The sequence below is a fragment of the Neolamprologus brichardi genome, chromosome 3, assembly GCF_056152115.1.
Source record: "Neolamprologus brichardi isolate AB-2024 chromosome 3, ASM5615211v1, whole genome shotgun sequence".
NCBI lineage: Eukaryota > Metazoa > Chordata > Actinopteri > Cichliformes > Cichlidae > Neolamprologus > Neolamprologus brichardi.
The window spans coordinates 59,690,957-59,718,188 of record NC_142106.1 but is presented as its reverse complement, the minus strand read 5'-3'; the positions used below and the strand labels follow the sequence as shown (position 1 = coordinate 59,718,188).

Here is a 27,232-nt window from a genome sequence, read left to right as displayed (position 1 = left end):
AACATTGTCATCCCCTATGTAGCCGGTGTATCAGAGAAACTCAGGAGGGTTTTCTCCAAGCATGACATCCCGGTGTACTTCAGACCCAGCAACACACTCAGACAAAAACTGGTTCACCTGAAAGACAAAACTCCAAAACACAGACTTAACAATGTGGTGTTTGCTGTACAGCAGCGAGGAATGCCCAGACCTCTACATCGGAGAGACCAAACAGCCACTTCACAAGCACATGGCACAACACAGAAGAGCCACCTCCACAGGACAAGACTCAGCTGTCCATCTGCATCTAAAGGTCAAAGGTCACTCTTTGAGGATGCCAATGTTCACATTTTGGACAGAGAGGACACACTGAAAAAAAAAGTTCTTTCAATTTATTTGATTTTATTGTGTACATCGGTCCCACATAATATGAATAAGTATGATTGACTTAATTTTCCACTTTCCCTCAAGTAATTAATACAAATCAAAGTATTTTATTTACATCAGATTACTTAAAAAAAAAAATCATGTTTGATGTACTAATATTAATCTTTTATCATAATATCAATGTATTGCATAATGTCAATATATTTTAATGTTTAACACCAACTTATTTTTATTTGCCAGTGGTATATTATGTAATGTAAACACATTGCAATTATGTTCCTGCAACACAACTTATGGCTTTAAATCCTACTTAATTTTTTCAATTGAAATATTAACTGATCATTATTGACAAAAAAGGCAAAGACTGAGTGCTACTGAACAATTCACCTTTATTAAACTGTAACAGCAGTGAAAGCAGCAATTCTGCCATGAACAAGTCCAAAATCACATCCATATAAACTTGTTAACACATTTTTAAAGATATAACTAAAAGAAATGCAGAAATAACTAAAAGAAAAAGTTAGTTTGAGAATATATTTGCAAATATATCACAAAACACTGACCTTAGCAGCAAATAAAAGAAAGTGTTTATAGATGATCCTGTCATCTCTTACATATAACATTTGTATTAATTACACAATTGAAAATGTAAACTAAATTAAGACTACCTGAAAAAAAAAAGCAACACGCTTTTATGAATAAACATATTTACACAAATATAACTTGTGTATTATTTGACAACAGTTTCAGCTTCTGTACAAGTATTTATCTGTACAAGATTTCAACTAAGTTGAGCCTTAAATGACATTGTTACATAACTAATACCAAACACCTACATGAATTTTAATCTTCATTTTAAACATGTAAGCAGGACATTAAGGTTGACTTAGAACATATTGCTAAAAATCATCAGTAAAAAGTTCTTACAACATGATACCAAAAGGAAAAATCATCCTGCATTGCAGTCACATGAGGGGAAAGCAATAAAAACATAAGCAGTATAACGTTACTGAACACAAAATGAAAAACTGCAAAGAATTGCAGAAGTGCAGTCTTTGACTTCTCAATGAAACAGATGGTTTTTGAAAGCAAGAACTTTAGAGAGTTTAGCTCCATCCAGTTCCATGAAAACCTTCTGGAAAACGTCAAAGTTGTAGCGAAGGTCAGCAGGGTAGGCAAGGTTTAATGCATACATGAGTCCAAATAGCATTATCACAGCAAATGCTACATTATCCAAATTCTTCACCACCCTGATGCCTGCGAGGACAACTCTTGTTCATCTGCTGAAGCTTGCTCTTTAAGAAGATAAAGTCGAACAGTGGTGTCTTCAACAGTCTCACTGATGGCACATTCTTCCATGCCCTGTAAAAAAGAAGCCATGTTAATCATTTCATGCCAAGTAAGTAATATGACACACTGTGGAAAGTCCGAAAAAAAAAAAAGAAGAAAAAAAAAAAAACCACAAGTACATACCACATACTCCCGGATAAGCATGCCAGGGTCTTCACCCATGTAGATACACACTCCCTTGACAGACGCAGCATCAACATCTTCACACTGAAATGAAATGTATGTAATTAGCATCTTCATTCAGTCCTTGTCCTTCATTTAAGTTTTAATAGTGTACTTTACATGAATGTTTTTAAAGTAAAAGGCACACAAATTAATAATAGGTTTACTGGCAATTAATAATAAGTTGACAAAGGTTAAAAAAACAAGCAGATGTAAAAATACAATATGCGAGAATTTATCATGGGAAAACATTTGAAATTCAGGCTTTATCACTTACATTATCCATTTATGCCACAATTCTTTTCAGTATTAGTCCAAGCTCTCCTCTTCTGTTGACCAACTTCACCAGGTTGTCCAAGTGGAGAGCCAGCTGAGCCACGAACTTTGTCTGAGGGGGGATGGTGGCAATTCTCTTAAACTCAGCGTTGATCTGAAAACATGAGCACAGAGGAATGAGCTTCAAAGGTTTAATACCTGGAAGAAGGCCGCAATCACTCATGCTGAAGAAATGGGCTGTCAAATAACAACTGTGCCTTAACCATTTTAGGCTAATACCACAAGAACACCGTGTATGAGGCAAACCTTACCTCATGGAAATCAAATAGATCAGGCCATCTTGCCATGAAAGCCTCCACCATTGGTGCATCACGAACATCTTCATGTCTTCTGTATGAAAAAGTCTTTTCCATCTTGAGTTTCACCAACTCTGTTACTCTTTTTTATGTCCATGTGGTGGGCTTTGGCATGTCAATAGCTTGAAGAGTCCCTTTGTCTGCAACTTCTGAAACTGAGGTGAGGTTAAGAAACTCATTCCCAAACAAGGAATCCATAAACTGAAGTCTGAAACTGCCCTGAAGACAACACTGTCTCTTGACTTCAATGATGAGATCCTCAGTTGATTCAGGTGCTCCATTAGAGAGTGAGCCTTCGACAGGTTCCGTCAGCAAAAACAGTCTTTAGGACCATAGGACTCTGTAGGCAAAAAAGAATTACATATTCAGAAAGAATCATTTCAGTTTAGTTTTCATAAAGCTATCCATACCCAATAGTCAAAGTTATAAAGATCAGACATAAAAAAAGAAGAATTTATTTAAGGAAATACATGCGACTGAACCTATTACACTTATATGAACACCTTTTATTTCTATATGCCTTTTTAAAGTCACAATGTGGACTGATCCAATCTCATAGTCAACCAATGGAAAAGTATCAAGGAGTTCAGAGTGAAACGAGAGTGAATATTCTTGATGATACTGGGCTGAGCTCAAAAGCTCTGTCATGCTCTCTGTACCAGCCACCAAGCTCTCTGACAATGTAGAATATGCTGTGGTACAATGCAGATATGGTTTTTCAGTATTCTGGCAATCCACCTGCTGCCCTTTGGGCCAGTACCATTCCCTTTCTATAAGTTATACTCTTTATGTCACACACTGTCCAAGGTCAACATCTAGAATGTCAGGGAATATGTACCTAAGGACTTAAGCTATCTCCTCTTTAAGTCTTTAACTCTTTAAATCCACAAGAAAGGCCGATACAGCTGAGCCCTCTAATTCAGAATTGCCAAGAGATGGGGAGTTTAGATGGTAAGCTATCATCATCTGATGTTTTGACTTCTGTAATGATAAAGGTAAAAATTCCACCATCACAAAAAACATTAATTTTAATTGAAAAAAGGTATTTAATCCAGTCCAGAAGAGCGTCAATGGTTTCTTTAAAGTACCAATCTTTCTCTTATTTATACATAATGTTTTGAGAAGCAGCTCACATATGTTCTACACAAAGTAGAAAAAAAAAAAGGGGGGGGGGGGGGTCCTAATTTTTGTTAGGATGATGTTGGAAAATTCACAATACATCACTTAATAAGACATACTCTGTTGAACAAACTTATCTCCTTGTAGATATCTGCTGTATTATTTGGGCTTGACCAATAGAATAGTCAAGTAAGTGACACTTCACCTAAAACAATGACTAAATGGAGAAATGATTTGGCATTTATGGGCACAGGTTCTTAAACCCACGTCTAAGGTGGCAGGATCCTTATTATAACTTGAGTGCGTGTCAGCAGCAAGAATTAAGGTATGGCACTGTGGGGCTCCCAGCTTCTTAAACTCTGACGGTTACAGCCGGACTAATTAGCCACTGTAGCCATAACTAGCACGAGTAACACAAACACTATTGCTCTCTCAGTGATGTTTTAACTTGCTAAGCCATAAAAAACGTCAGTGCTCTCTGTCACATGCATAAATTCCATATCTGACCAACAACAGCTGCAATTTGATACTATTTTTCAGTTTTAGCCACAAAGCTAATACCAACTTTAGCTAGCACTGTAAAAACATGTAGATACATTACAGATTACTTTTCATGTAGCATGCACTACAACAATTCTGTGAAAACGTACCCAACTAAAACAAATGTATTTAAATTACTTACCTTCTCAGTATGCCTGACTCAGTGCCAAAGGTTGCACGCTGCTAAACAGTTTTCCAGAATCTGGCGGTCAATTGCGCTCTCCTTAAATTATGTTGTTGTCTTATTGGATAAGACTCTAGGTCTTATTATCCAATCATATTTAGTTGTTGTCTTTGAATATATTGCATCATTTCCGGTTGTGGTCAAACATGATTACAATGGTTTTAGTATTCTAATTTAGTCACTTTAAATCAATGCAAGAAAAACGAGTAGTCTCAGTATTGTTTATAATCAAGTAAATGGTACTTTATTTAATCATGTAAATAAGAGATACATGAAAGGCTTGTGTAGCATTAACTAAATTCATTTGTGCAAATTCAAAAGCCTGCCAATTCCCATTTTTTCAGTGCAGATGGTTTGAAAGAGGAGTGAAAGAAGCATCTATGTCCACTGTGAGCGACCATCTTTGAACAGAGGCGGTGGTTTACGACACCAACTCTCTGCCATCTATAATCCAGTTTTGAGATCCCTCCCCAGACGCCTTAACGCCCACTCACATCCTGGGCCATCTGACCTCAGGAAATCACATGATAAGGTGGGGCCAGGTTTCACAATGAACTCACCCGAAACTCTGGCTGATTGGGACCCACACCCAGTTCCACACCTTGGCTCAGGTGATTAGAGGATCATCAGGGGGTCCTTTTGTCCCTCTGTGGGGGGAAACTCCCACTAGGTTTATATCTGGGACTCTCCACCATTTGACCTTTGAACTGAAGAAGCTTCTCGGATGAAGGTGAAACGTCTTCAAGTAACTTAAAGAAGTCCAGACGCTTTTCTTTGCAGCTCCTTTGACTACGATGACCTGGATGACTGAGAACCTTCACAGACATAGAACAGCAGTCGTACATTTATTTACAAAACCCCACGTGTACAGGGCAGGATGTGCAATGGTCCAGGGGAAAAGGGACAAAGTCCAACACACGCTCTGCTCACTCGCTCCTCTCGTATTTGTTTTCAGCACACTCACTCTCACTCCACTCCACGCCACCAGGGAAACAGATCGGGGTCACGGACGAGTCCGAGAACCTGAGCACAAGAGAACTGCGGTGAGCATAAACAGAGTAATCACACGACGAGTCCAGGTCATCAGGTAGATTCACGGCAGGTGCGTGGGCCAAGGGCGGAGCCTTGCTGAGCTCCGCCCAGGCAGACAGGTGAGAGACAGGAGAGAGAGACATATAACCATAGTATGCTAATAGCAAATTCTTTAGTCAGGTTTAAAGTGAGATCCTGCTTTAAGGGCAGCTTCATCTGCTGGTAATGACAGATGTTTCTAGTATATCAGGCTTGGCCAACATTACAGGGACTTACTTGCAGAGACCCACGAGCTCCAAACTTGGTGCTTTTATGATTGGTGCAGATGCTCTAAGCTACTATTAACCAATAGAGATTGAAAATGTCACGTCATTCAAGGGTAAAACCGCAAAGAATTCTGGGAACTCGTGGCAAGAGGTACTAGCGCGCGCAGGCTTTCAATTGAAATCAGTTACACAGCGATAAAAAAGAAACACAAAAAACTGTCAAGAAGCTGTTGTATTATTAACTGCAATAGCCGGTCGCATGACAGCCACGGGAAGCCGACGGGTAAAGAGATCGTTTTTTTTATCGGATTACGTCGTTGAAGAGAAATTATTCGAGCCATGTTTCTGAAGTAAAAAGAGGCGACAGATGGCCTGGATTGCAGCCATTCAAAGACCAAATGTAACGTCCCAGAACACTCCAGCTCACAGGTTAGTCTGCTCCAAGCATTTCCACAAAGGTCAGTGTTTTGTAGTAGTTAATACGTCATTTTTTATAACATAATTAGTGATATAGATTACAAGCAAGTCTGGCGCTGAACAGAAATTGTGGTGCTATGCTATCACTAATTGCCCAGTATGATTACAGCATACAATATTATTGTCACTGCTACATTTCTGTAATGCGAACCAGAAATTATTTCCACTACTAATTAATTACCGTTGAGCTCAAAGGTCCTATTAATAAACGGTTAACGAATGTGTATTTATGAAGACGATTTATGAGACTGGTAAACTGATGATACGTACGGTGGTCTTTCGTTCTACACGGTGCATTTCATGGTCCTGTACCCATCCGTCGGTAAACTGTACCTGGGCTTGTTGCAGTGACCTGAAGTTACTAAACTTCATGAGTGTATGCACTCACTCCAAGAACCGTATGATTATAAATATGAGCGTGGTGAAAGTTGGGCAGCACGCTAAAGTATTTTGTCCACTCTGTGTGCTCGTAAGGGTATAACCCTTTCACCCCTTTGATTTTTTCCTCGTATCTTTTCTTTGCCTTTTCATCAAGTCTGTCTTTGTACGGACCGGCATTGTTCTCCTTCGTTTTGTACATAACTTTTTTGGGGGCAAAGAAAAAGCAAGAAGGTATTGGAACCGGAGAAAGAACGTTTTGCGGTGCTGCAAGTGCTTGCATTTGATGCGGTACTTGGATTGTTTTGCCACGAGTTACCGGCATGCAATGCGCGAAAGTCACGTGGTCTGTCAATCTCTATAAGAACCACGGGGTGAGGTGTCACTAAAAGAACTTATCAGCCACCAACTTGTATATATAACTTTCCTCACACTTGTAAAACTCTGTCAGTAGAATTCAATGGGGCAGAGTGACCTGAGCACAGGCCCACTCTGTGACACTCAGAGCTTTGTGGATATCATCTGCAGGTGCACGTACTGGGAGTGCATGTACAGGCAGCTTGCAGCCACTTTGCCACCACTTTAGGACAATGTTTACAGTAGACTGAGCCACACTGACTTTGAGCAGTCATTGTGCTGCTGCATGGCTGATGGCACTGTCCCTGCAGCTGTCAGGGACAACAAGAACCACTCAACTACCTCAGCCAAGCCGAGACTGTGCTGATGTTGTGAGCTGAGACCAAGACACTAACCCAGGATGGTGATATGATGGTTAATTACCACCAAAGAACAGCTCACTTCCAGATGTTAGCTGCCAAAAGATTTTGTCAAATGTTTATTATCAACTTATTTTTTATTTTTCAACCTAAATATCACCTGCTTTAAAGCAGCCTGGTTGTCTAGCAGTACTAGTTTCTGTCACTAGATGGCAGTGTAGGCTTTGGTATGTGTTTGATCACTTTGTGTTTTTCTGTTTCTGCTGTGATCACAGCTGAGACGTGTTTGGTTCTGTGGGCCTTTCAGTTTCATCTAAAACCTCCTGAAAGTCTGAATAATCGTCACCTTCGTTGAGATCAGACAAAAGCACTAACTAACAATAACAACTAGTAAGTGCCTCAGTTACCAGAAATTACAGTCAGAGATGAGTATTTATGAAACCTCAGAGAAATCAAACTTCATAACATTTATAGAACCAGAATTATCCTGTATGTTAATCATCTGAAACATCATTATTATCTAAATACTTCATTAATCATTTTCTGAGTAATAAACCTATAATTTCCAACCATAACAGCTCCTAAATAACTGGTCTGTCTGTGTGTCATACTTTAGACATATAAAACTGCTGTCACTGATGATGTTCTGAACTTATTGATCCAGATCTTTTAAATCTGTCTTAATGTAACCGGCGTGTTCCTACGTTGTGTCTGACAATGAAAGGTCAAAGAAACAAAGACCTCCAAGTCATTAACTTGCTCGCTCCAGCTCCTACAACCAAATGCAAACAGGAGGGACGAGGGTTAGCTCCACCCACCACAACTTCCAAGCTAGCAAGATCTATTCATGCTAGCATAGACTGTGCCTGTAACACATTTGTGGCACACACGTACTACACATTCACAGCATCTAGCAAAGACACAATGATGACAATAATTGACCTAAAAACACAATCAGAAACATCAGGGTGGCTAAATATACATTATATGTGTGTTGTACAGTGTTGGGAAAGAAATGACACCGACCTCTCCCACAGGCGAACTGTAGCAAAGGGGAGGGGCCAAGGGGTACCCCAAAATTTACAGGGTTGCACCAAAGAAGAAGAAGAAGAATGAGGAGGGGCTCCAACTGATAATAAACATAAGTGCAGACTTGGAGGTCCTGAAAGTCAGCTATAACAGGAACAGTTTGGTTCCATTAATAAACTACATACTAATGCTCACTATTGTGTAGTTATTATAAAGAAGAGTCCATGTGTCAGTATTCAGACACCTGGCTTGGGTTTCTGCAGCTAATTGGTCACCTGTGAGGAGACAAAGCCACAGCATGCAGGTCATTTCTACATCTGTTGGTGTGTCCTCAGTTTCCCAGCATGCCTTGGCTGTGCTCATGGAAGTGAATGAGGGGGAAAGATCTGTCCTGCTGCCCTGTCAGTACTCGGATTTCATACCTGGTGATGTCAGAGGACAAAAGCAGCGTTACAGCGGCGCACATCGATGAGAGCTGATGCTCTCAACACTGCAGACCTCCGCCTGTCTCTGAGAAAACCAACAATGGCTGTCAGCAGCGACTACACCTGCTCCACCAGTGCTGGGAGAGAAGAGCTGAGACTGACAGCTCTTTGTACAGGTCAGTACTGTAGAGGTCAGAGGTCAGTTTGCTGACAAACCATTTAAAACATTTTTGAGCTAAAATCCACGGAAGTCACAGAGGAAAGACGAGACACTGCAGAGAGGATCCAGAATATTTGATGTTTTCTGATGACAGTTAAAGTTTCCAGCTATCAAAAAGTGTAACAGCGCAGCCTTCATGTCCTTTCAGTTCTCCATCATTAATGATGACTGTCCGTTATAAATCATGTTGGCTAGTTTTCTAACTCAGTCCATGTCTCCAAAGCAAACTTGTGTCCCACACTTTCTGTGCTGAGTCTTCAGGGATTCTTTTCACTCGGTGCTGAACTAACTTTAATGAATTGGGGCTCCAAAGAAACCCAAGCCCTCCCTAAACAAGGCTAACAATGCAACAACTCTTTGGGCACTCTGTGGTGTAGCTATTAATCACAATCAGCTTTACTGACCACAGATATGCACACATGACAGCTTCATGACAGACACTTACTATATGCACAGCACATGCATGAGGACTGACTATAAATATCTACAGAGCCACTTCCTCTATCTGCTGCTGGTACATACCCGTCCTTCCATCATGGCTGCTCTCCTTGCTCCTCCTCTTTCTCTGCTTTCTGCTGTCTGAGGTTTTCACTAAGTACACGGTCAGTCGTGGCTGATGTCTGTGGTCTCGTCCTGAACAGTGGTTCTGCTGACACTCACTGGTCCTCTGACTCGTTCCTTCCTCGTGTCAGTGCTTTCAGTCTTCTCCTTTGGCGAGCTCATTATCCCAGCTGGGTATCTGATCAGGGCGGCGCAGGTGGTGATTGGCCACAGTCAGATCCACCTACAAGCATCTTTGAGGGAAACATCCTGGTGGCAAAAGACGTTGAGCTGAAAGTCAGAGTGTAGCTAGCATACAGCTAACGCTAAGTCATTTCAAAGAGTTCTCAGTCACGTCTGAGCAACAACAGGAAGTGCTGTGGACTTTTGGAGGAAACAGAAAGTTCATGTTGATGTCACAGCTCATTGCTCGCCCAGATCTTTGCACATCTGTAGAACTTTGCTGCAGAATGCAAAGCACACGTGGCTACAGGAAGAGTTTTAGCTCCAACTTTGTTGGAGCTGAACATGAGAAATCCTCAACACCAAGACTGATCACAAACACACAAAGCCCCGGGTCCACAAACTGTACGTGTCTCATTACAACACAACGTGACCAAACAACTATGTTAATAAGGAGAAAGCTGCTCTGAAGTCATTAGTGACATCACCTCCTCTGTCTCCACCCGCCTGCAGGCCTTCACCTCCTCATTCATCCACAGTCGGCCTCCCTCTGCTCCATCAGCTGACGTCCTCTGTACAACTACCTGCTGTAATCTTTGATTTCTTCTTCTTTGTATCCTGCAAAGCTCAAAATTCACTATAATACAAAGACATTTCAGAAACGCTGCACTGAGTGAAACAACAGCAGTGACCTAAATGAGTCTCCAGCGTATTCAAATAGATTTTCTGTGAAGCATTAAAATCAAACTTTTCTTTCTCATCCTTTCAGTTTTGTGCTCGTGCTGTTAGTCTGAGAAGCTCCTTGTTTGAAGTCAGCTCAGGATCATAAAGACTTCAAATCTATTTGATGCCTGAGTAACTTACATACGGAGAAACATCTGGATCAAATCCACACTGAATGTTTATGTGACACATTTAAAAGAAGTCTGTTGTTCACAGTCGTGCTTGTACAGAGTGCTGACAGCTGACAGGACCTAACAGAAATAATGTGTCTGTGCTGAATGAGACACTAACATAACACATGATGATGTTCATGAGTCTGATGGAAACACTGGTTCTTTCAGTCACTGGTGTCCTCACTCCAGTCCATGTGAGCTGGAACTAATGATTTGATCTTAATTGTGTCAATGTTGTTGGATCTGTTTACATATGTTATTAAAAACAGTTTTATCTAACGTGATCCTTTCATATTTTAATAAGTGTTCATTGTTATTATGGGCTGTAACAGGCTGACTGTGTCACAGAGGATTTCATCCTTTGTCCATCAGGACAGTCAGACAGAAATCTGCTTCCTGTTCCCAGTGTGAGCGTTTGTCAGCCTCACTGATGGAGGACGGCTCTCTCACAGTGTGCAGACATATTTAATTACTGCTAACAGTCACAGTTCATCGCAGCAGCTGTTTAACATGGACGTGAAAGAATCAGAGATCCAACATCTGACCTGGACCCACAGCACTGATCACTGATCACAGAGTCTGTTACACAGACTGACCGTTCTGTGGTCAAACATGAAGGCATCAACGTGACCTCTGACCTTTATCTACAGTGTTTCAGTCTATTTGAACGTTTTACATTGAGCCTCATGATCACTGTGATAACATGTGATCATTCAGCCCCACGAGTTCATGGCTATACTGGAGGAAATGCATCTTTATTAGAAGGACCAGACCTCAGACCTCACACTTCCTTTCTTCTATTTGTCTGAAAATGAGACGTCAACAGCATCACATTAATGTTTAAAGCTCCCACGTGGTTTACATTTCCTCCATGGAAACAGGAAGTGCTGCTTTTAATTTGAAAACACATTAATGTTTAAAGCTCCCACGTGGTTTACATTTCCTCCATGGAAACAGGAAGTGCTGCTTTTAATTTGAAATCACATTAATGTTTAAAGCTTCCACGTGGTTTACATTTCCTCCATGGAAACAGGAAGTGCTGCTTTTAATTTGAAAACACATTAATGTTTAAAGCTCCCACGTGGTTTACATTTCCTCCATGGAAACAGGAAGTGCTGCTTTTAATTTGAAAACACATTAATGTTTAAAGCTCCCACGTGGTTTACATTTCCTCCATGGAAACAGGAAGTGCTGCTTTTAATTTGAAAACACATTAATGTTTAAAGCTCCCACGTGGTTTACATTTCCTCCATGGAAACAGGAAGTGCTGCTTTTAATTTGAAAACACATTAATGTTTAAAGCTCCCACGTGGTTTACATTTCCTCCATGGAAACAGGAAGTGCTGCTTTTAATTTGAAAACACATTAATGTTTAAAGCTCCCACGTGGTTTACATTTCCTCCATGGAAACAGGAAGTGCTGCTTTTAATTTGAAAACACATTAATGTTTAAAGCTCCCACGTGGTTTACATTTCCTCCATGGAAACAGGAAGTGCTGCTTTTAATTTGAAAACACATTAATGTTTAAAGCTCCCACGTGGTTTACATTTCCTCCATGGAAACAGGAAGTGCTGCTTTTAATTTGAAAACACATTAATGTTTAAAGCTCCCACGTGGTTTACATTTCCTCCATGGAAACAGGAAGTGCTGCTTTTAATTTGAAAACACATTAATGTTTAAAGCTTCCACGTGGTTTACATTTCCTCCATGGAAACAGGAAGTGCTGCTTTTAATTTGAAAACACATTAATGTTTAAAGCTCCCACGTGGTTTACATTTCCTCCATGGAAACAGGAAGTGCTGCTTTTAATTTGAAAACACATTAATGTTTAAAGCTCCCACGTGGTTTACATTTCCTCCATGCATTAGCGTGCATTAGCCATGCTAAGTGTTTAGCTTGATTAGCGCTCTGGCTCGGCTCTACAGCTGCTTTAAGAAAAATAAAGTCGTCTTGTTTGTTGAGCAGTACTTTATCAATGTTGTTGCTGTGCAGGTAATTATACGCCTCGGTGCTCTTATAATTACACAATTCCTCGCCAACAACGCCTTCGGAAAATACAAGTCATTAATAATGTGGATGTAGCTAACATCGGGCCACAGTTTAAAGTCATCTACCGTGAGAAGTGACGAGCGAGGCGCTGCTACTGAACTGTTCTTAAAGATTTTTAAAACATCTCTACTGTCTATACACCTTTAATGTGCTGCCATTTACACCAGGTAAAAACACCTGATTCATTCCAGTTTCTCTGCTTTCACTTTGAATCATGTCAACATGAAGCCTGAACGTCTGTGATGAACACACTATCAGCATCACTGACATATTTTATCATTTAAAAACACTTCCTGTCACTGTGGTGGTTACAGTGACATCATGCAGTTTGTGCTTTGACCTCCAGAGGGCGACAAATCAGCACAGAGAGAGAGCTCCATTCAAACTTTGCTGCCATCAGTAATAATTCTTCAAATATAATCATCAGTGTTTGAGCAGTTATGATATCAGGGACAATCTAGACATGTGTGACAATACTGAACATGTCACATGACACACCTTAAACATCATGTGATCCACTCTCAGTCTGCACTTTCATTCATGACTTCAACAGGTTGAAATGAGCTTTGAACAAACATCAGTTCAGTGTTGAAATATTCAAACGCTGCAGGAAGAACAACAACAAAGTGATGACAGATGTTTGTGCTTCAAACTGGAAAACCAGCAGAAATAAATCATAACCTGCAAGAGGTTTGGAGTTTCCGAGGTGCACCTGAACGCTGCACACAGTGTCAAATGCTCCTGATTGTCCCCAAACGTCTCTTTGGGTGTTTCCTTCTTGCTCAAAGTTTACTTTCACTTCCTGAACTTCGTGCAGTGGAGCTTGTTGTTGGTGTGTGAAGAAACTGTAAGTTTGCTTTGTTTCCTCCTTTAACAGTTTGTCTTTAGGAACTTTACTGTTTGTTCAGCTCATGTTTGATTTCTTCACACAACAAACTGTGTGTGTTTGTATTTCCGGTCTCTCCATTAAAGTCAGTGTGTAATGTTTTCCTGGCTAACATCAGCTGTGTGCAGCTTAGTTCAGCACAAATCTGCCGCTCCATAGTTCACGGTAACGGACTCACAGCTGGACCAACGAGGCCGAGTGTGTCCGTCACTCTGAGCTACGTTCGTGTTTGTGTACTTGCAGTTTGTACTTTGTGAGTTCACTCAGAGCCCACAGAGGACGCAGCGTACGTGATGACGTCACAGCCCTTTACCTCCTTTACTGTCACTGTGATTAATATTTACACACGAGACACCTGCAGAGCTCTGACGCTAAGCTAGCCACACAGCATGCTAACGCTAAGCTAACACTAAGCTAGCCAAGAACTCAGAGTGACGTTAAAGCTGAGTAAACACTGACCCCAGACCAGCACCATGATAAAGTGAGCTGCTGCTGCTGAACTTGAACAGGTAACAAAGTGATGAGCAGTCAGGCTGCAGGTTTCTACCTGTTCATGTTTCTACAGTAGAATCACTTTGAAGTGTCTTTCTGCTGTTTCATCTTTGATTTGTGTTCATAAACACTCAGAGAAAGATCACGTGACCTCATCAGGATCTGTGTTGGTGTGTGGGGCTGTACCTCAGCTTTAGATTGTTACATGCTCATTTGTTCATTTTACACAGTAACATCAAAGTAATGTTATGAGGAGTAATGAAGTAACGTACTCCATTACTTTTAATAAAAGTGTTTTGTGTAATATGTGTAATAATAACTTTTTTGAGTAATGACCAACACTGATCACAACAAAGAGGAAATGCCTCCAACATGCACAAACATTTGACCCACAACATGCAGTTAATGTGCACAAATGTCTTTGATATGCTGCTCAATGATGGTGGTGACTGTCAAAGCAGAGCTACTGAGAATCAATAAGTAATATCAATGATGGAATCAGAATCACTAAATTCTTATCATCCCTGTCAGTATCATACATGTGCTGTATAATGTGATAAATGTAGAGGTGCTGGCTGTTCTCTCACTCTGCTGTTTAGCTGTAAAGGACGCCTCCCTGCCTTTGTCTCATTCATGACCTTTAATAGTCTCTTCTAACATGCAGAGATCTGTATGATCTGTTTCATAGAGTCTAACCAGCCTGTACAGGTAACAACAACAGTCACTGCATCACTGACACACAAACGTCATCTCTGTCAATAAAAACATTCATACATGGAATAAAAACACATCAGTGGATCATTGCTGGAGCTGCCTGGACTTCAGTCTTCAGGATCTCAACCAACAGCATCGACATGCTGCTCCAGATGTCTGTGCTCCAGATGTCTGTGCTCCAGGTGTTTGTGCTCCAGGTGTTTGTGCTCCAGGTGTTGGTGTTCCTGGTGTTTGTGCTCCAGGTGTCTGTGCTCCAGGTGTTTGTTCTCCAGGTGTTTGTGCTCTAGATGTCTGTGCTCCAGGTGTCTGTGCTCCAGGTGTTTGTGCTCCAGGTGTTTGTGCTCCAGGTGTTGGTGTTCCTGGTGTTTGTGCTCCAGATGTCTGTGCTCCAGGTGTTTGTTCTCCAGGTGTTTGTGCTCTAGATGTCTGTGCTCCAGGTGTCTGTGCTCCAGGTGTCTGTGCTCCAGGTGTTTGTGCTCCAGGTGTCTGTGCTCCAGGTGTCTGTGCTCCAGGTGTTTGTGCTCCACGTGTCTGTGCTCCAGGTGTTGGTGTTCCTGGTGTTTGTGCTCCAGGTGTCTGTGCTCCAGGTGTTTGTGCTCCACATGTCTGTGCTCCAGATGTCTTTGCTCCAGGTGTTTGTGCTCCACGTGTCTGTGCTCCAGGTGTCTGTGCTCCAGATGTCTGTGCTTCAGATGTCTGTGCTCCAGATGTTTGTGCTCCAGATGTTTGTGCTCCAGATGTTTGTGCTCCAGGTGTCTGTGCTCCAGATGTCTGTGCTCTTGAAAGAGTAGTTGTCAAACAGCTAACAGATCATCTGCAGAGGAATGGTTTATTTGAAGAGTTTCAGTCAGGTTTCAGAGCTCATCACAGCACAGAAACAGCTTTAGTGAAGGTTACAAATGATCTTCTTATGGCCTCTGACAGTGGACTCATCTCTGTGCTTGTCCTTCTTGACCTTAGTGCAGCATTCGATACTGTCGACCATAATATCTTATTAGAGCGATTAGAACATGCTGTAGGTATTACAGGTATTGCACTGCAGTGGTTTGTATCATATCTATCTAATAGACTCCAATTTGTGCATGTAAATGGAGAGTCCTCTTCACACACTGAGGTTAATTATGGAGTTCCACAGGGTTCAGTGCTAGGACCAATTCTGTTTACATTATACATGCTTCCCCTAGGCAGCATCATTAGAAGACATAGCATACATTTTCACTGCTATGCAGATGACACCCAGCTCTATCTGTCCATGAAGCCAGATAACACACACCAATTAGTTAAACTGCAGGAATGTCTTAAAGACATAAAGACTTGGATGGCCACTAACTTTCTGCTTCTTAACTCAGATAAAACTGAGGTCATTGTACTCGGCGCTGAAAAGCTTAGAAATATGGTATCTAACCAGATTCTTACTCTGGATGGCATTACCTTGGCCTCCAGTAACACTGTGAGGAACCTTGGAGTCATTTTTGACCAGGATATGTCCTTCAACGCACATATTAAACAAATATGTAAGACTGCGTTCTTCCATTTGCGCAACATCTCTAAAATTAGAAATATCCTGTCTCAGAGTGACGCTGAAAAACTAGTTCATGCATTTATTACTTCCAGGCTGGACTACTGCAATTCATTATTATCAGGATGTCCAAAAAACTCACTGAAAAGCCTTCAGTTAATCCAAAATGCTGCAGCAAGAGTACTGACAGGGACTAGAAAGAGAGAGCATATTTCTCCTGTTTTGGCTTCCCTTCATTGGCTTCCTGTTAAATCCAGAATTCAAAATCCTGCTCCTCACATACAAGGTCTTAAATAATCAGGCCCCATCTTATCTTAATGACCTTGTAGTACCATATCACCCTATTAGAGCACTTCGCTCTCGCTCTGCAGGCCTACTTGTTGTTCCTAGAGTATTTAAAAGTAGAATGGGAGGGAGAGCCTTCAGTTTTCAGGCCCCTCTTCTGTGGAACCAGCTTCCAGTTTGGATTCAGGAGACAGACGCTATCTCTACTTTTAAGATTAGGCTTAAAACTTTCCTTTTTGCTAAAGCATATAGTTAGGGCTGGACCAGGTGACCCTGAATCCTCCCTTAGTTATGCTGCAATAGATGTAGGCTGCCGGGGGATTCCCATGATGCATTGAGTTTTTCCTTTCCAGTCACCTTTCTCACTCACTATGTATTAACAGACCTCTCTGTATTGAATCATATCTGTTATTAATCTCTGTCTCTCTTCCACAGCATGTCTTTGTCCTGTCTTCCTTCTCTCACTCCAACCGGTCTCAGCAGATGGCCGCCCCTCCCTGAGCCTGGTTCTGCCGGAGGTTTCTTCCTGTTAAAAGGGAGTTTTTCCTTCCCACTGTCACCAAAGTGCTTGCTCATAGGGGGTCATATGATTGTTGGGCTTTTCTCTGTATCTATGAAGCGCCTTGAGGCGACATTTGTTGTGATTTGGTGCTATATAAATAAAATTGAATTGAATTGAATCGTGCTCCAGGTGTCTGTGCTCCAGATGTCTGTGCTCCACATGTCTGTGCTCCACATGTCTGTGCTCCACATGTCTGTGGTCCTAGTGAACAGGCTCTCAGTTTCCTCCTTGAAATAAGTGTTTATATTGTTGTTATATTGTTGACCCACTATTGATCATGTGACTCATCACATGATCAATGTTGAGCGTCTCTTTCCGTCTCAGGTTTAAATATCTGGGACTCTCCACCGTTTGGTTTTAGAACTGAAGAAGCTTCTTGGATGAAACGTCTTCAAGAAACTTAAAGACGTCTCTTTCTCTCCAAGCTCCTTACATCACATGACCTGGATGACTGAACCTACAGACATATTGACCTGGTTTCTAGGTCACATGACAGGTCAGAGGTCAGCGACTGTAACTCAGTTACTCCTGTTAATGTGAACTCGCTGAGTGTTTGTGGTTTACCTCTCAGACTGACTGAAGATGATGATGGAGGAAGAGGAGGACAGAGCAGAGTCTGCATGGTCCAGCTGTCCGTCTGTGAGGAGTGACCGGTCCAAAGATCGAAATCCACTCTTCAGTGGTGAACCTGGACCAACGAGGTCAGAGAGCTGAACTCACTGAGTAACAGAAATAATTCTGCACTGACATTATAATCAGTGTTGATTCTGGTTGATTGTCTGACTGTGTTTGTGAGCTCAGAGGAAATGAAAATGAGTTTGTAACAAAAATCAGTTTTGTCCAGTTTTCCTGTAAAAAGCTGAACTCTAATCTAAGAGGACTGTTACTGACAGGAAACAGTTGCATTATCTGCAGTCTGTGTGATCACAGCTGCTTCAAACATGTTTGTGTCTGCAGAGGTCAGAGGTCACAGTCTGCAGGGTCCAGCTGTCCATCTGTGAGGAGTGACTGGTCCAAAGATCACCCTCCAGGCTTCAGTGCTGAACCTGGACCAACGAGGTCAGAGAGCTGTGATGACTCTTTACATGTTTGTGTTTCCTGGATAAATATGACCTGAAACATCCTCAGATTGTTACAAAGATTCATTAAAAAGAAAACAATGAAAGAGAAAAGATCCAAATGTTAGACTTGGTCATTTGATGTTTGAGGACAGTGATGCTCATATCTGTGGGGAAAGTGTGACCTGAGTGGGTTCATGTTTGTCTTTAAAGAACAGAGCTGCTCTGATTCTCTTTGTGTCTGATCTGTTAAACAGTCTGAGAGGTCACACAGAGACCCAGCAGCTAAAGCCTGGATCATACTGGCTGCTGTTAATGAGACTCCATCAGGACAACACTGAACCACAGTGGTGTGGATGTAGTGGATAAATCCCACCATACTGATGCTCAGATTTAATCACAGGGAACAAGCCAGATGTTACCTTCAGATTGTGACCTTTGGAGTGGACGATGCAGATTTCAATAGAGAATAAATGTTGTTGTTTTTCAGCTGTTAAAAAAGAATCTAATTTTCTGAACTTAAGAATTTATGATGCTGGAAAAAACATGGAGACTATAACACAACATTTCCACTGTATTCATAGAATGAATGTAAAACTGTCAGACATTCATTAAATATGCAAAATGTCTACAGAAACATCAGAGTCAGATGTGAAGCACTCAGTGATTTTGATCAAATGACTCATCAGTTATTGATCTGTACTACACTGATCTACCACGTTAGTAAAGCTGGTGTTCTGGTGGTGGAGAGACCTCGGATCATGTTCTGGTTTTGGAGCAGTGATCTGCTGATGGTTCAGTTTAATGAGCTTCTTCAAAATCATCCCTGACATCACCACTGAAAGGACGTCCATGAAAACAGACTGAAAATTACTGATATGTTCACAATCTGAGAGTTTAAAACTTGACAAAGTTGATTCAGATGAAGTTATTTGAGGAGAAACTCCTGGATCTTTATCCTGTGTTGATCTTCATGATTCCTCCACAGAGTGGACCAGCAGAGCTCAGAGGTTCCCAGTGGTCAGTCTGCCCAGCAGCATCAAACACAGCTGGTCTCCATATTTATGGTCTGTACATGTACAACAACTACTGTTACATCTGTTCTGTCCACAGTCATCTCCATGCTGCTCTTTGTAGACCAGTGGATTGTCAGTGTGTCCAACATGGATCTGATGTTTGGCTCCATGATTTACGTCTGATTGGCTCATTCATAAATATTCTGTTCCAGCTGCTGGAGGACAACATCATCACTTTTGTGAAGAACGAGCTGAAGAAGATCCAGAAGGTTCTGAGTCCAGGTTACCCAGAATGCTTAGAGAGTCGGAGAAGCAGCAGCAGAGAGGCATTTGTGAAGATCACAGTGGACTTCCTGAGGAGAATGAAGCAGGAGGAGCTGGCTGACCGTCTGCAGAGCAGTAAGAGGATTTCTGTAAAGATTTAATTTGCTGGATAAATGAACATTTTCCAGAGATGGAAGATGGAGCAACATGTTTTAAAGATTAGATCTTTTTGGAATTGAGTGTTTATTTTTCTTCTCATTCAGAACTTCAAGCTGCAGTTTGTCACTGTAACCTTAAATCTGCTCTGAAGAAGAAGTTCGAGTGTGTGTTTGAGGGCATCGCTAAAGCAGGAAACCCAACCCTCCTGAATCAGATCTACACAGAGCTCTACATCACAGAGGGAGGGACTGCAGAGGTCAATGATGAACATGAGGTCAGACAGATTGAAACAGCATCCAGGAAACCAGACAGACCAGAAACAACAATCAGACAAGAAGACATCTTTAAAGCCTCACCTGGAAGAGATGAACCAATCAGAACAGTGCTGACAAAGGGAGTGGCTGGCATTGGGAAAACAGTCCTAACACAGAAGTTCACCCTGGACTGGGCTGAAGACAAAGCCAACCAGGACATCCAGTTCATATTTCCATTCACTTTCCGAGAGCTGAATGTGCTGAAAGAGGAAAAGTTCAGCTTGATGGGACTTGTTCATCACTTCTTTACTGAAACCAAAGAAGCAGGAATCTGCAGATTTGAAGACTTCCGGGTTGTGTTCATCTTTGATGGTCTGGATGAGTGTCGACTTCCTCTGGACTTCCACAAAACTACAATCCTAACTGACCCTAGAAAGTCCACCTCAGTGGATGTGCTGCTGATAAACCTCATCAGGGGGAAACTGCTTCCCTCTGCTCGCCTCTGGATAACCACACGACCTGCAGCAGCCAATCAGATCCCTCCTGACTGTGTTGGCATGGTGACAGAGGTTAGAGGGTTCACTGACCCACAGAAGGAGGAGTACTTCAGGAAGAGATTCAGAGATGAGGAGCAGGCCAGCAGGATCATCTCCCACATCAAGACATCACGAAGCCTCCACATCATGTGTCACATCCCAGTCTTCTGCTGGATCACTGCTACAGTTCTGGAGAATGTGCTGGAAACCAGAGAGGGAGGACAGCTGCCCAAGACCCTGACTGAGATGTACATCCAGTTCCTGGTGGTTCAGGCCAAAGTGAAGAAGGTCAAGTATGATGGAGGAGCTGAGACAGATCCACACTGGAGTCCAGAGAGCAGGAAGATGATGGAGTCTCTGGGAAAACTGGCTTTTGATCAGCTGCAGAAAGGAAACCTGATCTTCTATGAATCAGACCTGACAGAGTGTGGCATCGATATCAGAGAAGCCTCAGTGTACTCAGGAGTGTTCACACAGATCTTTAAAGAGGAGAGAGGACTGTACCAGAATAAGGTGTTCTGCTTCATCCATCTGAGTGTTCAGGAGTTTCTGGCTGCTCTTCATGTCCATCGGACCTTCATCAACTCTGGACTCAATCTGCTGGAAGAACAACAAACAACCTCCAAGAAATCTAAATTATTTAACAAACTAAAACTTCAATCTCTCCACCAAAGTGCTGTGAACAAGGCCTTACAGAGTCCAAATGGACACCTGGACTTGTTCCTCCGCTTCCTCCTGGGTCTTTCACTGCAGACCAATCAGACTCTCCTACGAGGTCTGCTGACACAGACAGGAAGTAGCTCACAGACCAATCAGGACACAGTCCAGTACATCAAGGAGAAGCTCAGTGAGAATCTGTCTGCAGAGAAAAGCATCAATCTGATCCACTGTCTGAATGAACTGAATGATCGTTCTCTAGTGGAGGAGATCCAACAGTCCCTGAGATCAGGACGTCTCTCCACAGATGAACTGTCTCCTGCTCAGTGGTCAGCTCTGGTCTTCATTTTACTGTCATCAGAAAAAGATCTGGATGTGTTTGACCTGAAGAAATACTCTGCTTCAGAGGAGGCTCTTCTGAGGCTGCTGCCAGTGGTCAAAGCCTCCAACAAAGCTCTGTAAGTACATTTGTACTCATGTCTTTACTTTTAACATCCAACAGTGTCAGTAATTTATTTCACCAGGCTTTCTGTCTTTGTATGAATTTGTATCCTAAAGTTTTGGGATTTCTCCAATGCAACTGTAACCTCTTTGATGCCTCCAGAACTCGGTGTACTCGAGACGCTGAATTCACCATAAACTCTGATCATCACTGCTGCTGTTATGTTATCAGTCTTTGTTTAAAACCTTAGGCTGCATGTGCCTAATGTTGTGATACTTTATATTCACATGCATACTCCTAGATACATTTCTACTGCAGGTCTATTTTTAGTCACAAATGTTGGTGAAACACTTGCTTTTACATGCATGGTGGGTCCTGCATTAAAGAAAGCATTTGAATTACTCAGTGAATCATTGCAGCCAGAGAAACATCCTTAGTTCCACTTTAAACTAAACTCTGCTTCGGTCTTCCACAGTGTGTTTGTTGTTTCTTTGTTGTTGTTGGCCCGCTCTCTCCTCTCACTCCAATCTGGTTGCAGCAGATGTTTGTCCCTCCCTGAACCTGCAGACTTGGGTGCACCACCTCAGTTCATCTTCAGTCTGAAACCATCTGTTTTAGCTATATCCCCTCAAGCACACCTTCCCTGGTTATCTCTGCTGTGGTTGCTATAAAATTTAATCTTGATATATAAAAAAAAGGAAAAACCTCAAGTCAGACTTGATGCAATTTATTGGCAGCATGGTGCCTGTTTGTCAGTCTTTGATGATAAACTGCAGCACAGTCTAAAGCAAACCTTCTGACTTTATTGACTTTATGCATGTATATATTCTTCCTGTTCACCTTGGACACACAACAGCTCTCTGTTTGTTGTGATTGGATCTAGAACACAATTCAGATCAGCCAACATATCCTAATCTAGATGATTTTTAAGGTGGTATCTGGGACGAAAAGTTAAAAATCAGCTTGGATGACCTGTACTGTATGATGGCCTTCGTTGCACCACATTGATGGCCATGTAGGGTGGTTCACTCCTTGGGCAAGAAGACCGAGGAGTGAGCCACCCTTGGTCAAAGTTTGGTCATTCAAGCTCACCGTTTTCCCCTTGTTGGCTGATGATAAGTATTTTTTTTACCTGACTTATAGTCATCATTGTCTTCAAATTAACTCACACACTGCTGACTGCTGTAGCTTACCTGGCTGAGCAGGTGACCCATGTACTGAAGGTTAGAGTCGTGACTCCAGGGCCTGGTTTGAGTCTGCCCAACATCATTTCCTGTGTGTTATTCTCCTCACTTCTCCCTCCCTTCCTGTCTTCTCTGTCCTATACAGTGAAGACAAAAGGCCTCAAGTTCTGAAAACTCTTCCCCTTCATCATCTTCCAAATCATCTCTCTCATCTAAAATCACCAGTATTCTCTGAGTAGAGAATCTTTTCACAATCTTGAATGATAAGGATCCAAGTGGGTAAAGTTATTTATTTGTTGTGTTCCTATTTGCAGCTGGGATAGATTGTGAAAAACTCTCGGCTGCCAAAATTACATCCAGTTTAGAAGAAAAACATTGAGTGAAGTGTTTGTTTCATCATCCTTCACAACTCATCAACCAGGTGTCACAAACTGCAGCAGGGCAGTACAAAGCATGTCATACTGGATGGCTGCAACAACCAGAGTTTTACCTACCTTTGGTATTTCTTGACCGCATGAGCGTAATATTTACTGAACAGAGTCATCTTCTGTAATCTTTTCAGATTCAGATTCAGAACACTGTATTTATTTTCAAGGGGCAATTAGGATACTGACCTTGCCAACCGTACATACAATACACAAACATCACATTGGAGAGACAGGTCAGGCTAGGTAGCTGGCCGGTCAGCCGCTAGAGCAGTGACCCGGAACCGAACAGCAGAAAATGCACAACATCAGGAAGGATGAGGAGAAAAAGGAACTCCCTCCAGACTGAGCTCCAACAGGGAGATCAGTTTGAGAACAGAAAAAAAATGACCTTAGCGCAGAACACATGAAAACTCTTAATGCGCCATAGAAACACATGACAAGCAACAGGGATGGGTAAAAAGTGAGAGACAGCCGGTGTAGACAGCGCATCTGGGTTTGTAGCATTTGCGCTGGTCCCCTCAACCCACCGTCTGCACCGGGAGGGGATAAGCATGCTTAGGATGGGAAGGAACAGTCTAAACACCGTCTGTTATCAGAGTGAGATTTGTTATGTTCAGCTCCAGCCTTGAGACCACAGCTGGCGCCGGTATGTTAGCCGCTTGAAATGATGGTGGTTTTCTTTGGTGCAAACAACTGCATGTCAATTTCACAGCTGATCTAACAGTCCGTCACTCGTCTCTCAATCTCCCGTTGGAGAGCCACAAGCTACTCCGAGAGGTTATCAGTTTTGCTCTCAAAGAGCAAAGTCTGAGAACTCACGACCGCCATGAGCTTCTTCAAGATCTTATCCGTGCTGCGTTCAATGAGCCCATTTTGAGAAGTCACGACGCGTCCCATTGTTTCAGTCACAGCGGGCAGCCTGTGACGGGATTTTGAACAGCTGATTCCGCTTTCTTTATTCTTCAATAAGCCAGGGCCAAGCCAGCTCAGATCAGCATGAACCCTTTGCTGCTATGAATGTCCGTGCTGCTATATTTCAGTATCAGGCTCTAAATGTACAAATGGATCTGAGAAGATTTCCAATCATGTTTCTACTAGATTTACAGTTTGTTTTCATGTCTTCTGACTCAGAAGGTGGAGCAGGTGGAGCTTACAAGGAGTAAGTGCTGATATAGAAGAAGAGTTGTGTTTTAATGAAGCTATTTAGTTAACCAATAATTGTATTGCATGCTGGCATTAAAAAAATGTTTCATTTGACTGATTTAATTAATTTATTTGTTTGTTTTCTTCCAGACTGAGTGGCTGTAACCTCTCAGAGAGAAGCTGTGATGCTCTGTCCTCAGTTCTCAACTCCCAGTCCTCTAGTCTGAAAGAGCTGGACCTGAGTAACAATGACCTGCGGGATTCAGGCGTGAAGCTTCTCTCTGAAGGACTGAAGAGTCCACATTGTACACTGGAAAATCTCAGGTCAGGATCCAAACATATCATTAAATGATATTATTGTATAAACAACCAAGCTTTATAGAATTGGCAGGTGAACTTTTCTTTATCTTTGGATTGCTTAGGAGATTCTTAATTACTGTCTGAAGATTTTTTTACAGTCACATATTTTCTTTTAATGGTAAAACAGAATTATTGTTCAGTTCAATGAGCAAGTAGCTGTGAGATTCATAATAATGAGGTATAGTTGTATTAAAGATGACTAAACTTGAACAGTAGCTGTGTGAGTTACTTTGTTTACTCATGTGTGCTGATGTTGTGAGTAATTTAAAGCTGAAGTAAACTTGTAATGAGTTTAATAGAGTTTCTGAAGTAAGTGTACTTGGAGATATTTATGTGTTTACTAAATTACAGGAGCAGGAGCCTGTGTGTAGCATAGAGGAACCCAGATCTCAGCTTTGTCTCTTGGGTTTCTGTTGCTGCTGTTACAGTTTCCCCTCATCGTTCCCTTCATCAGTCTCCTCACTGTAACAAATCAAAGTGTTACTGTATAGATTCACGTCTGAATGTTCCCATGTGCTATTAAAACTAAAAGCAATGTTTCATAAACCCACGTGGTTCAGTCACACAGTAACTGATGGTAAATAATGTTTGTGTTTAGCACATCGTACAGGTCAGCTGCTCCACACAGATCTCAGGTTTACATGCTGGAACAGTTTGTGATCATGATGGATAAACCTCACTTCCTCTTTGTTTCATACAGATGTGACATGAACAATAACACATTCATGAAATCCATTTAGGAACACAAACACTATTGTAGCTGGAGAATATATTTGAATGTAGGATAATGTAGGGGAACATAAACAACAGTAATAACTAACCACCACCTCACCATTTGGGTTGGTAGCTGCATGTTGATTGATGAAGTCATTTTCTTCTTCCTCCATTTCTACCTTATTAACATCAGATTAAAAGCTGCACAGAGACAGGCACTGGACATGTTTAGCCTAGCTTAGTACAAGGACTGAACATGGGGGAAACGGCTCTCATCACTGGATCAAAACATGAAAACAAATCTGAAGTAAAGTTTTGTTGAAGTGAACTGTGGTGGTGCTCAATGTTCCCTCTAAGCTGCGCATGTGCGCAATTGCGCGCTTCTGGCACGGTCTCTGCGCACAGAAAATCTGCGTTGCGCACAAAAAAAAATCAAATCTCAATTGAAATTAAAATTAAAACTTCCACAATTCTGTTTTGCAGTGTTAGTCAGTGACTGGCTGCTCCCGTATGGGATTAGAACGATGCCACCTTATCCTATAGTCCAGCCAATGATGCGATTCACATTCGTATATACGCAGCTAATCAACGTCGTCGACAGGCTATGACAGCGTCCTTATGTGCCGACACCGGTGTTTTAGCTAGCAAAGCGGCTGATGTGGAGTGAAGCCACGTTAATGACAACGTGTACAATCATTGGAGATGTGAGCAGGACAGAGGGAACAATTGAGGGAAAAAGTGTGGACTTTATACCCGTTTTTAAATTGTGTTGATCGGCCTCATAAAACCAGAGTTATGATAAAAATATCTGCAATGTTTGGTTTTCTTCCTGAATACTATTGCTGTTTATAACAACGATATAACAGACTCTCTGCCAGACCACAGACTCATAATACAAGTCAGAGCTTTATAAAAATAGAAAAAATAAAGTTGTGTTTTTAAAGTTGGAGTTCAAGTTATTTTTACTTCCAATAGTGTTAACATACTAAACAGGTCATGAACAAGATTTTTTTTTTTAAATTTTCATTGTACGTGGGCTAAAGCAGTTAATTAAAAGTAGTCTAACATAAATGCTGTAATTTGATTATTTTAATAAACATGTAACTTGGATGGATTCGATGCTGGCGTGACCACAGTGCACACATCTGCTGTTGCTCACAGTGGTCCAAGGGACGCTCAGGGAGTTTGTGTGTTCGCTCAGACACATGAAACATTAGAGGGAACATTGGCGGTGACTGGCAGGGAAAAAGGGAATGATAAGACTTACTGTAAATATAATTATGTATGTATTGAAAAAGGAACAACTAAAATGTTCCAGCTGATAAAATGAAATCGGTTTCAGTTTATGAGCTCTGTTTGTTTTCTTTACAGTTCCAACCTTTTATATTGAAATGAGCTGCTCATCCCTGTTTAGATGACCTGCATAAAACAATACAGAGCACATTGGGCTGAATGTGGAGAGGAAGCATCACAGTACAGCTTCAGTGAAGCCTTAAAGTCTCTGATATGAAATGAGAAATGAAGCAGCCAGAGCTTTTTCATGAGTGGAAATCCACTGTGACTGTGAGCTGCTGCTACAGCCTCCAGATTAGCCAGCAGCTCATCCTGCTCAACATTTTCTCACCAACTTTAATGGAAGTGTGATGTTTTCAGCTGGAGTGATGGTCAGAGTGGCCTCCCCCTCCTCTTCTTCTCCTCTTCCTCTTTCATTTGTAAAGCCACTTCTGCTGCTTTCATTCTTTTGTAAGTCCTGTAGCTGAGTTTGGGAGAGACTAAAAGCCTCGGCAGCAGAGGGGAGAAAGGCTGTAACACCACCACTTTACTCTGTTCTACCTGTCACATCATTTTATCAGGAAACAAATATGCTCATGTTTTTACTACGTTTGTCTTGAAGGTGTAAGAAGATCACATGGTGCTTTTTATTATTGTGTTGGTTTGTTTCCTGTCTCTTGGATGGAGCCCAGCTGTGCGTGGCCCCTGGGCCTGTGGTCAGAG

At 41.8% G+C, this 27,232-nt stretch overlaps 1 protein-coding gene and 1 pseudogene across 12 annotated transcripts in view; one reads left to right on the top strand and one right to left on the bottom strand.

The window, feature by feature from the left end:
- LOC118453432 (protein NLRC3-like) overlaps positions 1 to 27,232 on the top strand; it is an 815,502-nt gene that overhangs the window by 589,046 nt on the left and 199,224 nt on the right. For 6 of the 11 annotated variants that reach the window (XM_087837947.1, XM_087837989.1, XM_087837942.1 and 3 more), the window contains one exon: positions 24,314 to 24,487. The exons of 1 other annotated variant lie outside the window; for it this stretch is intronic. In XM_087837947.1, coding sequence (XP_087694073.1) covers positions 24,314 to 24,487 — 174 coding nt within the window. Of the gene's footprint in view, positions 1 to 19,068; positions 19,148 to 19,308; positions 19,496 to 19,623; positions 21,425 to 24,313; positions 24,488 to 27,232 lie in introns of all 11 variants that reach the window. 4 more of the 11 variants (XM_087837981.1, XM_087837979.1, XM_087837950.1 and 1 more) reach the window with 3 other exon arrangements.
- Positions 1,307 to 2,717, bottom strand: LOC148105987 (uncharacterized; annotated as a pseudogene). The gene is made up of 3 exons (XR_015718528.1): positions 2,156 to 2,717; positions 1,840 to 1,923; positions 1,307 to 1,728 (listed from the first exon to the last, which is right to left on the bottom strand). The product of XR_015718528.1 is annotated as an uncharacterized LOC148105987 (transcript).